The following is an 11,681-nucleotide window of genomic DNA, read 5'->3' on the forward strand; positions in this document are numbered from 1 at the left end:
CGAAATATATGCATCGTTTCTCTTTTGGACACTATTCATTAACTAATTTTGGCAATTATTTTTTCACATTATGTAAAATCAAACATAGTCAAGTGAGATCTTGTTAAATTTGTATCAATGTGAGGATTTCAAATATCAATTTTTTATAATTTTACTTACACGCAATTAGAGATATTAAGGATCAAAGAATCATGTTGGGATACGTGAAAATAGAAATGATGCATCATTTGCGGAACGGAGGAAGTACGTAGTACTATAGTAAAAGAGAGGCAAATGGGTGCAAAGGTAACAAGGGGTATAGACGTATAGTAAAAGAGAGGCAAATCAATGCTGAGCTAACAACTATCGCTCTTTGATTTGTTTCTCTTATCATAAAAGTTCCAACTATCGTTCAGAAACCATTGAATTTTAGTTTACCATTTCAACTGCATTTCATTTGCCTATTCAATTTCCGACTAGCTTCCATTTTATATACAATCTCATCTATCTATCTATAACGTAGTACTATAGTAAAAGAGAGGCAAATCGATAAGGAGCTAACAAGTGTTGCTCTCTGATTTACCTCTCTTGTAATAAAAGTTGTACTATCATTGAGAAGCTTGTGAATTTTAACTTACCATTTCAGCTGTATTTCATTTGCCTATTCCATTTCCAACAAGCTTCTTTTCTATATTCAATCTCATCTATCTATCTATATACGTAGTACTATAGTAAAAGAGAGGCAAATCGATATGGAGCTAACAAGTGTCGCTCCCTGAATTGCCTCTCTTCTAATAGAAGTGCTAGTGAATTTTAACTTACCATTTCAGCTGTATTTCATTTGGCTATTCAATTTTCGACAAGCTTCATTTCGAGGCTGAAAATCTGAAATGACAAAATTCAACCACCAGTAAACTAACCTAACCGTTACATTTCATTCTCATACACCTGCATTTTACTGATCAACTGCTCCTTAAACTATCAATTCATTCATCTAATACTTTGTAGATAACAAAAGTTGGAACACAGCACCAAAACTACACAACCAACTAGCCGAGTGAGCTGAAGTACAACAAAATTTACAAAAGCAGCTTCCTTTCTAAATGGCTTTTCCTTTCCTTTCCTTTTCCTACTCTTTTTTAACTGCCAATGAAACAAAATGAAAGGAGCAAAAGCTATATTCCCCAGTGTGCATAAACACAAAAATCATAGGCTAGGCCCAGCCTGACCCATTTAATTCTGACCCGGCCCTAACCTGGCCCGTTGAACAGGTCTATTCCCCACGGTGCATAAACACAAAATCCACCCAAAATTCACACGTGGCCATCCATGTTCACTGGTAAAGAGTAGAATTAGGCAATTAGCTGTTGAGAGTGGATAAGACACCACCTGTTGCGGTTGGTATAACCACCTCCCATCCGGGCCCTTTAAGAGGAAGCACAAACTTCTCAGCCTTCTTCGCATCTTCATAAGCTGCGCCTGATGCAACAAGCAAGTCGGTACGATCAAGCACCTTTTCCATGTCTTCATCGCTGATTTCGGTCTGCACCATCTTATCTTCGTCATCTTCTTCTTCTTGGAGAAGTTCCAGCAGATCCTCCTCCTGTAAACGGACATCAACATTTTTTTATCAATGTAAAAGCAAGCAATCAACAATGTACTTGTTTTCCTTGATATTAAAGGTGTTTTTACTTGGCTTGTTTGATTGGTTGTTTGGGTTGGCTTTTTATGTTAGTTGTTTGTAGACTTCATAGAAATGTGTTTGGTAAAGTTAGCAGTTGGCTTTACTAGCTGTTTCATACACAATTTAGTTAGTATAATGAAAGGTTATTTCATACACAATGAAAAGCCAACAACCAATGTAACTTCTCCAGTGAACATGCAGCAACCAATGACGACACATCAAACACATAAAGAAATAGAAATAGTTGATATGAGGCTATTGACAATATGATAAACCAATGAGGAAGTAGAACACACGGGTTTTGATATTGGTCTATAGTCTATACACCAAAATAGTTGCCAGTATCAAGCAGACTTGTGAGAATATGTGAAAAAGAGACATGATAGTTGTACAAAAATGCAAGGCACTTTGCTATGTTACTGTAAATCAGGAAACTGAGACCTATGAGAAATGGCAAAGCCGAACGCAAAAGATACCTAAGAGAATTCGCCGAATAATATAACCAAGAAAGGGCAACATGTTGTTTACCAGTCATGAGAAATGAAACTGGAACAGAGCAAGTGGAGCAAAACAACTACACCCAACCCCTTCCCCCCAAAATACAGGTATTCGTAGATATATTGAATTTATATCTTTGACATAATGTGGAATCCACACGGAAGAGTTAAAGAGCCAAGACCTGCAAGGAAATGTGCTGTGTTGCTAAGGTCTATTCGGTAGGAAGGAAGATTGGTACAATTTGAGATATTCAAATAAACAGTTTTCCAGTTGAACATGATACAAAACTCTATAACTGGTTTTAATTTTCATGCTTGGGTTAAAGCATTTGATTTGAATTATTTCCCCGTCATTGACAGGTAAAACGAAACATATTTCACAATCCTAATCATTCTGTGTTGTAAATGACAAACACATAGCAAAAACTATTCTCCATTCTACCACACAGAACAAATAATTCTTTACATATTTTATCAAAATTTCTGGCTGCAAGGCATAGATAAGAAATCACAATAAAGTACCTCCATAATGTTATTCAATGTCCTCTCTGCCTTAAACTGCCCCTTTCCAATGACAACATGTTCAAGCCTCAGCTTACTGAAAGCCCTTTTCAGCATACGACCCTGAGGAAAGAATCCAATGTTCTTCAAGAAAACCATAAGGCATAGAAGTCTGTATCACAAGAACAAACCCAATATAACCAGGAAAGTACCTCAACAGACTGTGCAGTGGCAAGCCTGTAAACATGAACAGGCTTAGTTTGACCAATCCTGTGGCAACGATCCATTGCCTGGAGATCCATTTGAGGGTTCTGGCAAAGTGGCAAGTAATTGCAATTCCCGTGAATAAGTATAGAATTATGGTGAGAAGGAAAATCTCAAAATCATAGAACAGTAGAGAAAAATTACCCAGTCACTGTCATAAAGAACACAAGTGTCGGCAGCAGTAAGGTTTATGCCTAAACCTCCAGCCCTCGTACTGAGAAGAAATATTCTAAAGTCGCTATCTACATCATTAAATTCATTGATCTGTAAATGCATAAGAAGTTCTCCATGTCAATAGGAAAGACAATTTCAAAAAAACCGAACTAGAGGGAAGCTTTTGGAAAACAACACAAAGCCATGGAAATAACATGAAGACATAAACACGATTAACAGATTTTAGTGCAGGCTGACAAGCACCAACCTGCCTCCTCCTTTCTTCAAGTTTTACACTGCCATCAATTCTGCAAACCTTAAGTCCCTTCTCACTGAAGTAGTAATCCATTATGTCAAGAATTTTGGTCCACTGAGAGAATATCAGAACCTGATAGAAATTAACTGGATTAGAGAAAGCTTAAAGACAAAAGCATGCGTTACTAACTAAGGTATGCCTAGTTTACAGATTTAACTTCAAATACTTGCCTTGTGTTTTCGCGCAAAGAGTTTAGTCAACAACCTCTCCAGCAACTGGAATTTGCCACACTGTCCAACTATTTGTTCTACAGGAGGATAAAAGTCTGCCACAAGGAGAAAACCAAAATCATAAAAGAAGAGAAACTAAGGAGCAGATTTTCAGATTGGGCCATCTCAGGCACTCACACGATCCATCAAAAGCAGATTCCAAGAGATCTGGATGATTGCAATTTTTCCGGAGTTGAATCATTAGATTGTTAAGCTTTCCTCTCAAACCACGTGGTACACCACCTGCACTTTTAAAATAATCAGTCAGCACAAGAGGATAGGGAGCAGAGCACTGTGATCTACATCACTTTATTGTTACTTACAGCATATAGAGGCTTACATCAGTGAAATTGCACAGCCTACATAAATTCAGAAATGGGCAACATGACATTGTCCTTGTTATCACTTATCAGACAATAACTAACTTTAAATACAAAGCATAAATGCCTGAAACAAAATTATAAACAATTATCTATGAATACAGGTCTAATTAGGTGCTACAGATAACTTGTGAGGTGTGATTGCATGATTTCGATTCAAAATTTCTGAACCGCACATAAACACTAAATCCTTCAGAATCCCTAGATGAAAACTAATTCAGTAACGAATAACTGATACTTCCATTTCAGCTAATTTATGAAATTACGGCCCATGGACTTCCCTACCATAACACTTCATTACCTCTGATGCCCAGTTCTGGCCACTTCCAACAGCCACCAATCCATCAATTATGCTAATAATCTTATAATTAGTCAAGATGCAACCTTATACACCATCTCTTTCTTTTCCCTGGTGCCTAGATAAGCTAGTACATTCACAACAATGGAAAGTAATTAAACACTACCAAAGAGAAGATGTAACACTCAAAGCACTAAGTTTGATTCTCAGTGTCAATAATCTGAATTGTCAACCAAAGCTTTATACTGGTATGCCAAAATTCAGAGATAAGCAAACAGCACATAATACACATCAACAACATCTACATATATATTAATGGTAACATAGAAATGATCGAGTTGAACGAATAACTTATACTCCCTTTGTCCCTCGAAGATCTCCCCATAGAAAATTTTCACTTTATGAAGGGGAAGACAACGTTGGGGTACAGTTGGTACACATGGGTTGGAGAGAGAAGATTCTTTGTCTTTTTCCTACTTTATTTAGAGGCTTAGTGGGAGAGAGAAGAAGAATTCCTTGCCTTTTTCTTACTTTTCAGTTTTTCCTACTAATTGCCTCGATTTGATGAAAAGGAGTTGGGGGGGGGGGGGGGGGGCACATGAATTGGCAAGTGGAAAATGTTACTATAATAGGTATGGGGCAATCTAAGAGGAACATCCATTTATGTGAATTGGGGAGATCTTTAAGGGACAGAGAGAAATAGAGAAAGATATAAATTATAAAAGAAGAGAGAGACTTCTGCGGAGCTGCAAGTTTGCGAATTAGCGCGGACAAGAACCAGCATAAAAACGAATTCCTTACCTAAGCTTACATTCTCCACTAAATGATTTTCCAAAGTTCGATTGACTAGGTGGTCCTGAAAGTTCTTCTGATGCTCTGTCATGGTGGCATATAAAATAATCTCCTTTTTGCCAGGGAGTGATTGTTCAACATCAGCCTTCATTCTACGAAGGAGAAACGGACGCAATATGGCATGTAGCTTGGCCACCACCTAATTACAAGATACACATTCAATATATCACAAAAGAGAATTTTGTTGTTTGTAAGGATCACAAAAGGGAGTAGTCTAATATAATTTGCAACAATGGAATAACATTGCTAAAATGCATGCCTGAACCCTCTTTTTCTCTTCTACTTCCTCTTTCTCCACTTCATTGCTACGCTTCCCAGACAGGTCAAACCTGCAAATAACGCCCACACCATAATTACAAAAAAGCACAACATTTATGTAACACAAAGAATTATCTCATTTATTCCTTTTGTTCAACCTCCACAAAATCTTAATCAATATCATAATATACAAAATATACTACTAAAAGTGAATTACACAACAAGAACTTCCATCACAATAGAAGGTGTTGGTGTATTATTACCTGCAGAAGTTATGATGGATATCAAAATAACTGAATAAATAAAAGAAATTATATTGGAACAGCATAGTTGTAAATTTAGACGTTCAGGGACTCAGGAAGCGAGGATGTACGCTGTAGTAAACCAAGCATCGACATTTAATCCATTACTTGGTACAAAGTATGATTCAAAACTCCCATAGTCACATGTAAAACTTTTAAACTTAGTAATCATAGCCATGAGAATAGAATTCACCCAGCCATTCAGGAGTGAGTAAAAAGTTTGAGTCAGCTTCAAAACTTATGTTCAAATACTTCCATCACTATTTATAAAACTAAGGTAAAACAAGAAGCTGATATCAAAGGAAAAGATTACGGAAGTAGACTCATTGATGATCAAAAACTTCTTGTAATTTTTTAACTGTGAGCTGGCAGCATTTCAAAAATATATTGTACTATTGGTAAACAACTGAAGTAACAATCTCAAAGGGTTAAGAAAGTACAAACCATGACTCAAATTCTTCGTGAGATGAGAATATGTCGGGCAAAATGAAATTCAACAATGACCACAACTCGGCCAAGTTGTTCTGCAACGGTGTTCCAGTCAATAGAAGCTTGTTCTCAATAGGCAAACGCTTCAACTCTTTAAACAATTTGCAGTTTGAATTTTTCAGTCGATGGCCCTATTGAGCATACAACCACCATTGGAGTAAGCCGTCTAAAAAGAAAAGGTACTGGTCTACTGGACAGAGAATGCAAAAGGACCAACCAATGAGATAACCAGTACATTAAAACTTTACCTCGTCAACAATAACATGTTTCCACTTGTAACTCTTCAAGTGTTTCCGGGCATCATTAAGAGCTACCTCATAAGAAGTAATAACTATAGGGAAATTCGGACCAATGCTTTTGGGCATATGTTTCAGGCGTATCTGATTCCTCTCTTTCGGATTACCATGATATATTATAGCTTTCATTGATGGTGTAAACCTGAAATTTGAAAAAGAAAAATGGCATTGTGTTTGAGAAACTAAGTAAGAAACTTAACATGACAATAGTAGTCATTACTTACCTATTGATTTCATTCATCCAGTTTGACAGAGTAGAGAGAGGAGCAATCACCATATAAGGCCCATGCAAACCTTCCCCTTTTAGATGAGCAAGAAAACCAATGGTTTGAATTGTCTTACCAAGCCCCATTTGATCAGCTAGGATTCCATTTAGACCATTTTGCCAGAGAGATATCATCCACTTAACCCCTTTGATCTGGTAACTTTTTAGCTGCCCACCAGTCAACAGGGGTACAAGCTGAGACTGCTCTTTCGCAACTCTCTCTTCCTCTGTAAGATCGGAATCTTCAGCAACTGTACCTTCTTTGGATCTCGTAATCATTGCTGCAACTGCTCTTTTTGCTTTCTTCTGCAAATATGTCAGAGCAATTATACCATAAACATACAAGATTATCACATATGAAACTTAAACTGAGCAGCCAGCAGTATCAAAAAATATGTTTACACCAAATAAAATCATACTCACTTGAAATTCACCCGATACTCTGACAAAGGATTCAAATAAGTAGCAGATGAAGTAAATAAGTCAAAATAAACCTTTGAAGGTTATAACAAAGAAGTACCTAATAGCAAAAAAGAATTTCACCATCTCCCAGCAGGTAATATAGAACATTGGTACTTGTATTTGTTATAAACAAAAGACTTCAAATCTTGCTACCAAAAAGATAAGAGGAATCCGATCGAAGTAACGAATAAGCATCATCTTTCAATAAACGAATCACACTCCCATGTTTTACTAATTTGTAAGATTAAAATGTAGAACTATCAGAAAATGCTACAATGTTGCTCCTATTCAAGAAAAAAGTAAAGTTCTCACATCATTGTATTGGGCAGCTTTCTTCTTTGCACCTCGTCCCCTCTTTTTCCCCTTGTTGGGTTTGGGTTCTTCTTCGTCTTCTTGTTCCTCTACTCGATCCTACAGTAGTTAGGCACATACATCATAGAATCGGCATATTTTCACATACGGAAAAAATAAGGTTCAATTAAAAAAAACTAAGCACATACTAATGTAATGTCATCCATCTTTTCCAACAAGAACTCTGAGTAGAGCTGTGTCTGGTTTAAAAGTTCATCTAACTTGGAAAACTGAGACTCGTTAAGATTGGCTGCATTAGCCGCCAATCTTTCCTGCTCAGCAATTTCTTCCTTCATTCTCAATTCAAGCAGCTTCTCTTCTTCCTCTGCCATTTCTTTCGATATAAGAATAGCATCTCCATTTTTCGCTTCAATGAGCAAATCATTGACTTCAGCTTCTTCTTTCACTATATCCTGTACGTTCACAAAGTACAAAACTATGTTAATTGTGGTACTAATAATCAAAGAACTAAACGGCTAAAAGCAATGGAAATGTTCAAATCTAGTAACTAGCTACCAAAGCCCACATCTACAAGATTACAACCAAGTGCTCAAAAACAAAACTCAAAAAGTAAAAGAGGTTTTCATTCTATCAGTCGAGAACAAAAAACGACATAAAGTCTAATTGACAATTGAACAAGCAATTCAACAGTATACAAGAAAACCTCGATTTTCATCGAATATGCGACAGTTGAGTACAGAAATATGGAGTATTACGGAGGAAATAGCTTAGGGTCTGTTTGTTTCAACTTATTTTAAGTTACTCCAGCAAAAATAAGTACAGATAAGTTCAGCAAAAGAAGGTTCAAACAACTTAACACACAAATAAGTTCAGATAAGCGAATTTCAGTCAAATTCAGTTGAACCAAACAGACCTTAGAAACAAAACTATTAAACAAGTACCCCAGATAATTGCAATAAGTTATTTCAACAAACAAACCATTCACAATAGAAACATCCAACTTCAAAAACACCGCATTACAATCAGAAAGCCGAAACAAATTAACAATTATCAAATGAACATATTGTAAATCTAAAGGAAAAGAACACACTAATACTAACCTATCCCTTGTCCAAAAAAAATCGGAGTAACAATTTTAAACTTGAAAAAAAAATAGACAGAGAAAATGAAGAAGTATACCTCATCTTCGAGAACAGAAGTAGGCGAATCAATGGGCGGATCAACAACTTTCGTCTCATTTTCCTCTGCCATTAGTCAAACCCTAATCTCCACGGAAACCAAAACCTGCAAATTGAACCAAAAAAACTTTCAAAATTCAAATAAATGTGAGCATCAATAAGACCGAAATATGAACAGATATCGAAAATTGTACACAATTGCTAAACCCAGTAAAAACAAAAACATAGGGTTTAAGCAATTTCAAACACCATTTGAAAACTTCGAAATGCGAGAATTATAGTAGAAAATTCTCAGGAAAAATGACAAAATGGAAGAATTGAGAGAACCTTGAGGGGAGAGAAAATGGAAGGTTGCCGCTTTTCTCAAAGCAAGGGAGAATGTGGAGAGGGCAAATTGGAAGAGGAAAAAATGGTGAAGAGTGAAGTGTGGAAGTGGAGGGACAGTACGGAGTAGTTAGAAAGAATTTAAAAAATAAAATATAATTTAAAAATTAAGGGAAATACAGTTTTGTCTGATAATTTAATGAGTTGGCCCATGCATCTTGGGCGGGAAATCCAACTTTGGTCTGACACTTTTGCCCTTGCCTTTTTAACATAGGAAGACATATTCTTGGGGTATTCTTGGTCCTTGTTTGATGAAAGAAGTTTTTGGGAAAATTCGAATAATTTCCATAAAAAATGAATAAAGATGTCAAAATTCTAAAATACTTCTTTTTTTAATATAATTCTCAATTTTTCGTTTGCGTCATTAATTTTCTTAGAAAAATAAATAAAAAATCCAAATTTAATAATGAACAGTCAATTGAACTGGTGGTCTCTAACCAAACCGTCAATTTAATTGGTGGTTTCCCTTGGTTTTTATAGTGTATAGCAAGTGAACAGAATAATGTCCACCACATAATTTATAAACCGCCAATTGAATTGTCACTTTTGTACTTACCAATATGTAAAACAAATTTTGAAATTTGCTGGTTGACGTAGACGATAGATTGATAATTATGTTTAAAATGGACGTGTTTTAGGAATTTTAACATCTTTAAACATTTTCTACGAAAATTGTTTTAAAATTTAAAGGTTCGGTTATTTTTAGAGATTCGACTGGATAAAACTTCTAAAATTGTGTTTAGTGAAAGGAGTTTTGATCTCAAACCTCAACTTTTGAAAAGCTTTACTTGGCAACTTTTTGGTTCAAGGTTTGAAAATATAAAATTATAAAAGACTATTTTGCCCATAATTTAGTTACTACCTTTGTTAAGTACAAATGTACAATATGCTACTTGATAGAGAATAGAATTCTCTTAGGATACAAATTGTATTTTGCGTTACATTCAGGGTACCATTGATCATGGGTTACATTTATATCCTTCAGCTCTGAAACGTTTGATTACATACACTGATGCAGATTGGGGAGGATGTCCCGACACCCGTCGATCGACTTCCGGTTATTGTTGTTTCCTTGGAGACAATCTTATTTCTTGGTCTTCAAAGCGTCAGGCTACTTTATCCAGGTCAAGCGTCGAAGCGGAGTATAGGGGTGTCGCGAATGTCGTCGGTGAAGCATGTTGGCTTCGAAACTTGCTACTTGAACTCCATTGTCCCTTGCAGCAAGCCACTATCGTCTATTGTGATAATGTCAGCGCAATTTATTTATCTAGCAATCCCGTTCAACACCAACGAACAAAGCACGTCGAATTGGATATTCATTTTGTTCGAGAAAAGGTGGCGTTGGGACAGGTCCGAGTCCTTCATGTTCCTACTAGGTATCAGTTTGCATACATTTTCACAAAGGGCCTATCGCGACAACTATTTATGGAATTCAAATCCAGTCTTAGCGTACACTCTCCTCCCGCTACGACTGTGGGGGTGTGATAGAGAATAGAATTCTCTTAGGATACAAATTGTACGATTCTAGTCACATTAGGTTTCTAATACAATTAGGACTATTATAACACCATAAATATGATCAATGAAATACACTCCAATTCAAGGAGTTTTCACAATATCTAACACTACTATGCTACTCCTAGTTGTTTTTTTTATCTCGTGTTGATGTAATAAGAACAAGTTCTCCATACAATATGATAGATTTTCTCTCTCCTAACATCAAGCATTTGGTCTTCCAAAATGTTTTCATGAAATCATTTTCTCCCTTAGACATCCATCTCTCTTTTCTTTTCATTCTCTTCGATCTTTGTTATTCATTCAAATGTTTAACCTTCTCATTTTCATACTCGTAAAGGTTGCATACCAATTGCCAGAATTGTTATATTTCTTTAACAAATTTCATTGGGTGATGATAAAGGTCGCAAGTTGCGACAATATTTAGTTGTCGCAATCTTACGTGTCGGAGTTTAATTGGTACATATACGCGCCACGTAGGCTATGCATCATCAGAATATTTTTACTATCAATCTAATATTTTTCAAAAGATCTTGCGTGCACAAGGTGTACAATAAATTTATTGTACACCAAGATAACTTTAACCCATTTTTTGTAACTTTAACCTAGTTTTTATTAACTTTTATATTAGTAAAAAAAAGTTGATGGATAAACATTTTAAAGGATTAAATGATTAATTGTATACATTATTAGTGATTTTGAAGAAATAAGTTTTATTAAAATAAAAAAAAATTATCATTATAAAATAGATAACTTTTACATATATAAGCATAACTTTTAAGCATTTTGAGTTAACTTTTACTACGGTGTACAATAATTATTGTACAACCCTTGTAAATAAGAATTTGTGAATATTTTTACTATGAAAATATATAAATAAGGTATTCGGCATAAAGAAGGAAACAAATTAGAATATTAAGATTTTCCTACCTTTTTATAAAACATGTTGTTCCGGGTGTGGAATGAGAACAGCTGACTGTGGGATACTGGATTCCTGTCGAGATTGCCGGTTGATATCTGCACAACAGAATGGATTAACTAGCCTCGGGGGTGGTTCGAGGATCCCCTCCGATGCTTAAGTAAGATT

The 11,681-nt window shown here is 35.7% G+C and overlaps 1 protein-coding gene across 1 annotated transcript; it reads right to left on the reverse strand.

Moving 5' to 3' along the window:
• Positions 1-790: 790 nt before the first annotated feature.
• Positions 791-9,178, reverse strand: LOC110797821 (ATP-dependent DNA helicase DDM1). The gene is made up of 16 exons (XM_022002940.2): positions 9,023-9,178; positions 8,697-8,801; positions 7,706-7,969; positions 7,518-7,616; positions 6,703-7,049; positions 6,431-6,620; positions 6,138-6,313; positions 5,393-5,462; positions 5,083-5,272; positions 3,742-3,846; positions 3,565-3,659; positions 3,347-3,466; positions 3,070-3,189; positions 2,874-2,972; positions 2,683-2,784; positions 791-1,582 (listed from the first exon to the last, which is right to left on the reverse strand). The coding sequence occupies exons 2-16, from the start codon at positions 8,766-8,768 to the stop codon at positions 1,340-1,342; spliced, it is 2,292 nt and encodes a 763-aa protein (XP_021858632.2). The 5' UTR covers positions 8,769-8,801; positions 9,023-9,178; the 3' UTR covers positions 791-1,339.
• Between the last annotated feature and the right edge of the window lie 2,503 nt (positions 9,179-11,681).

Source organism: Spinacia oleracea, chromosome 3 (assembly GCF_020520425.1).
Source record: "Spinacia oleracea cultivar Varoflay chromosome 3, BTI_SOV_V1, whole genome shotgun sequence".
NCBI classification, from domain to species: Eukaryota; Viridiplantae; Streptophyta; class Magnoliopsida; order Caryophyllales; family Amaranthaceae; genus Spinacia; species Spinacia oleracea.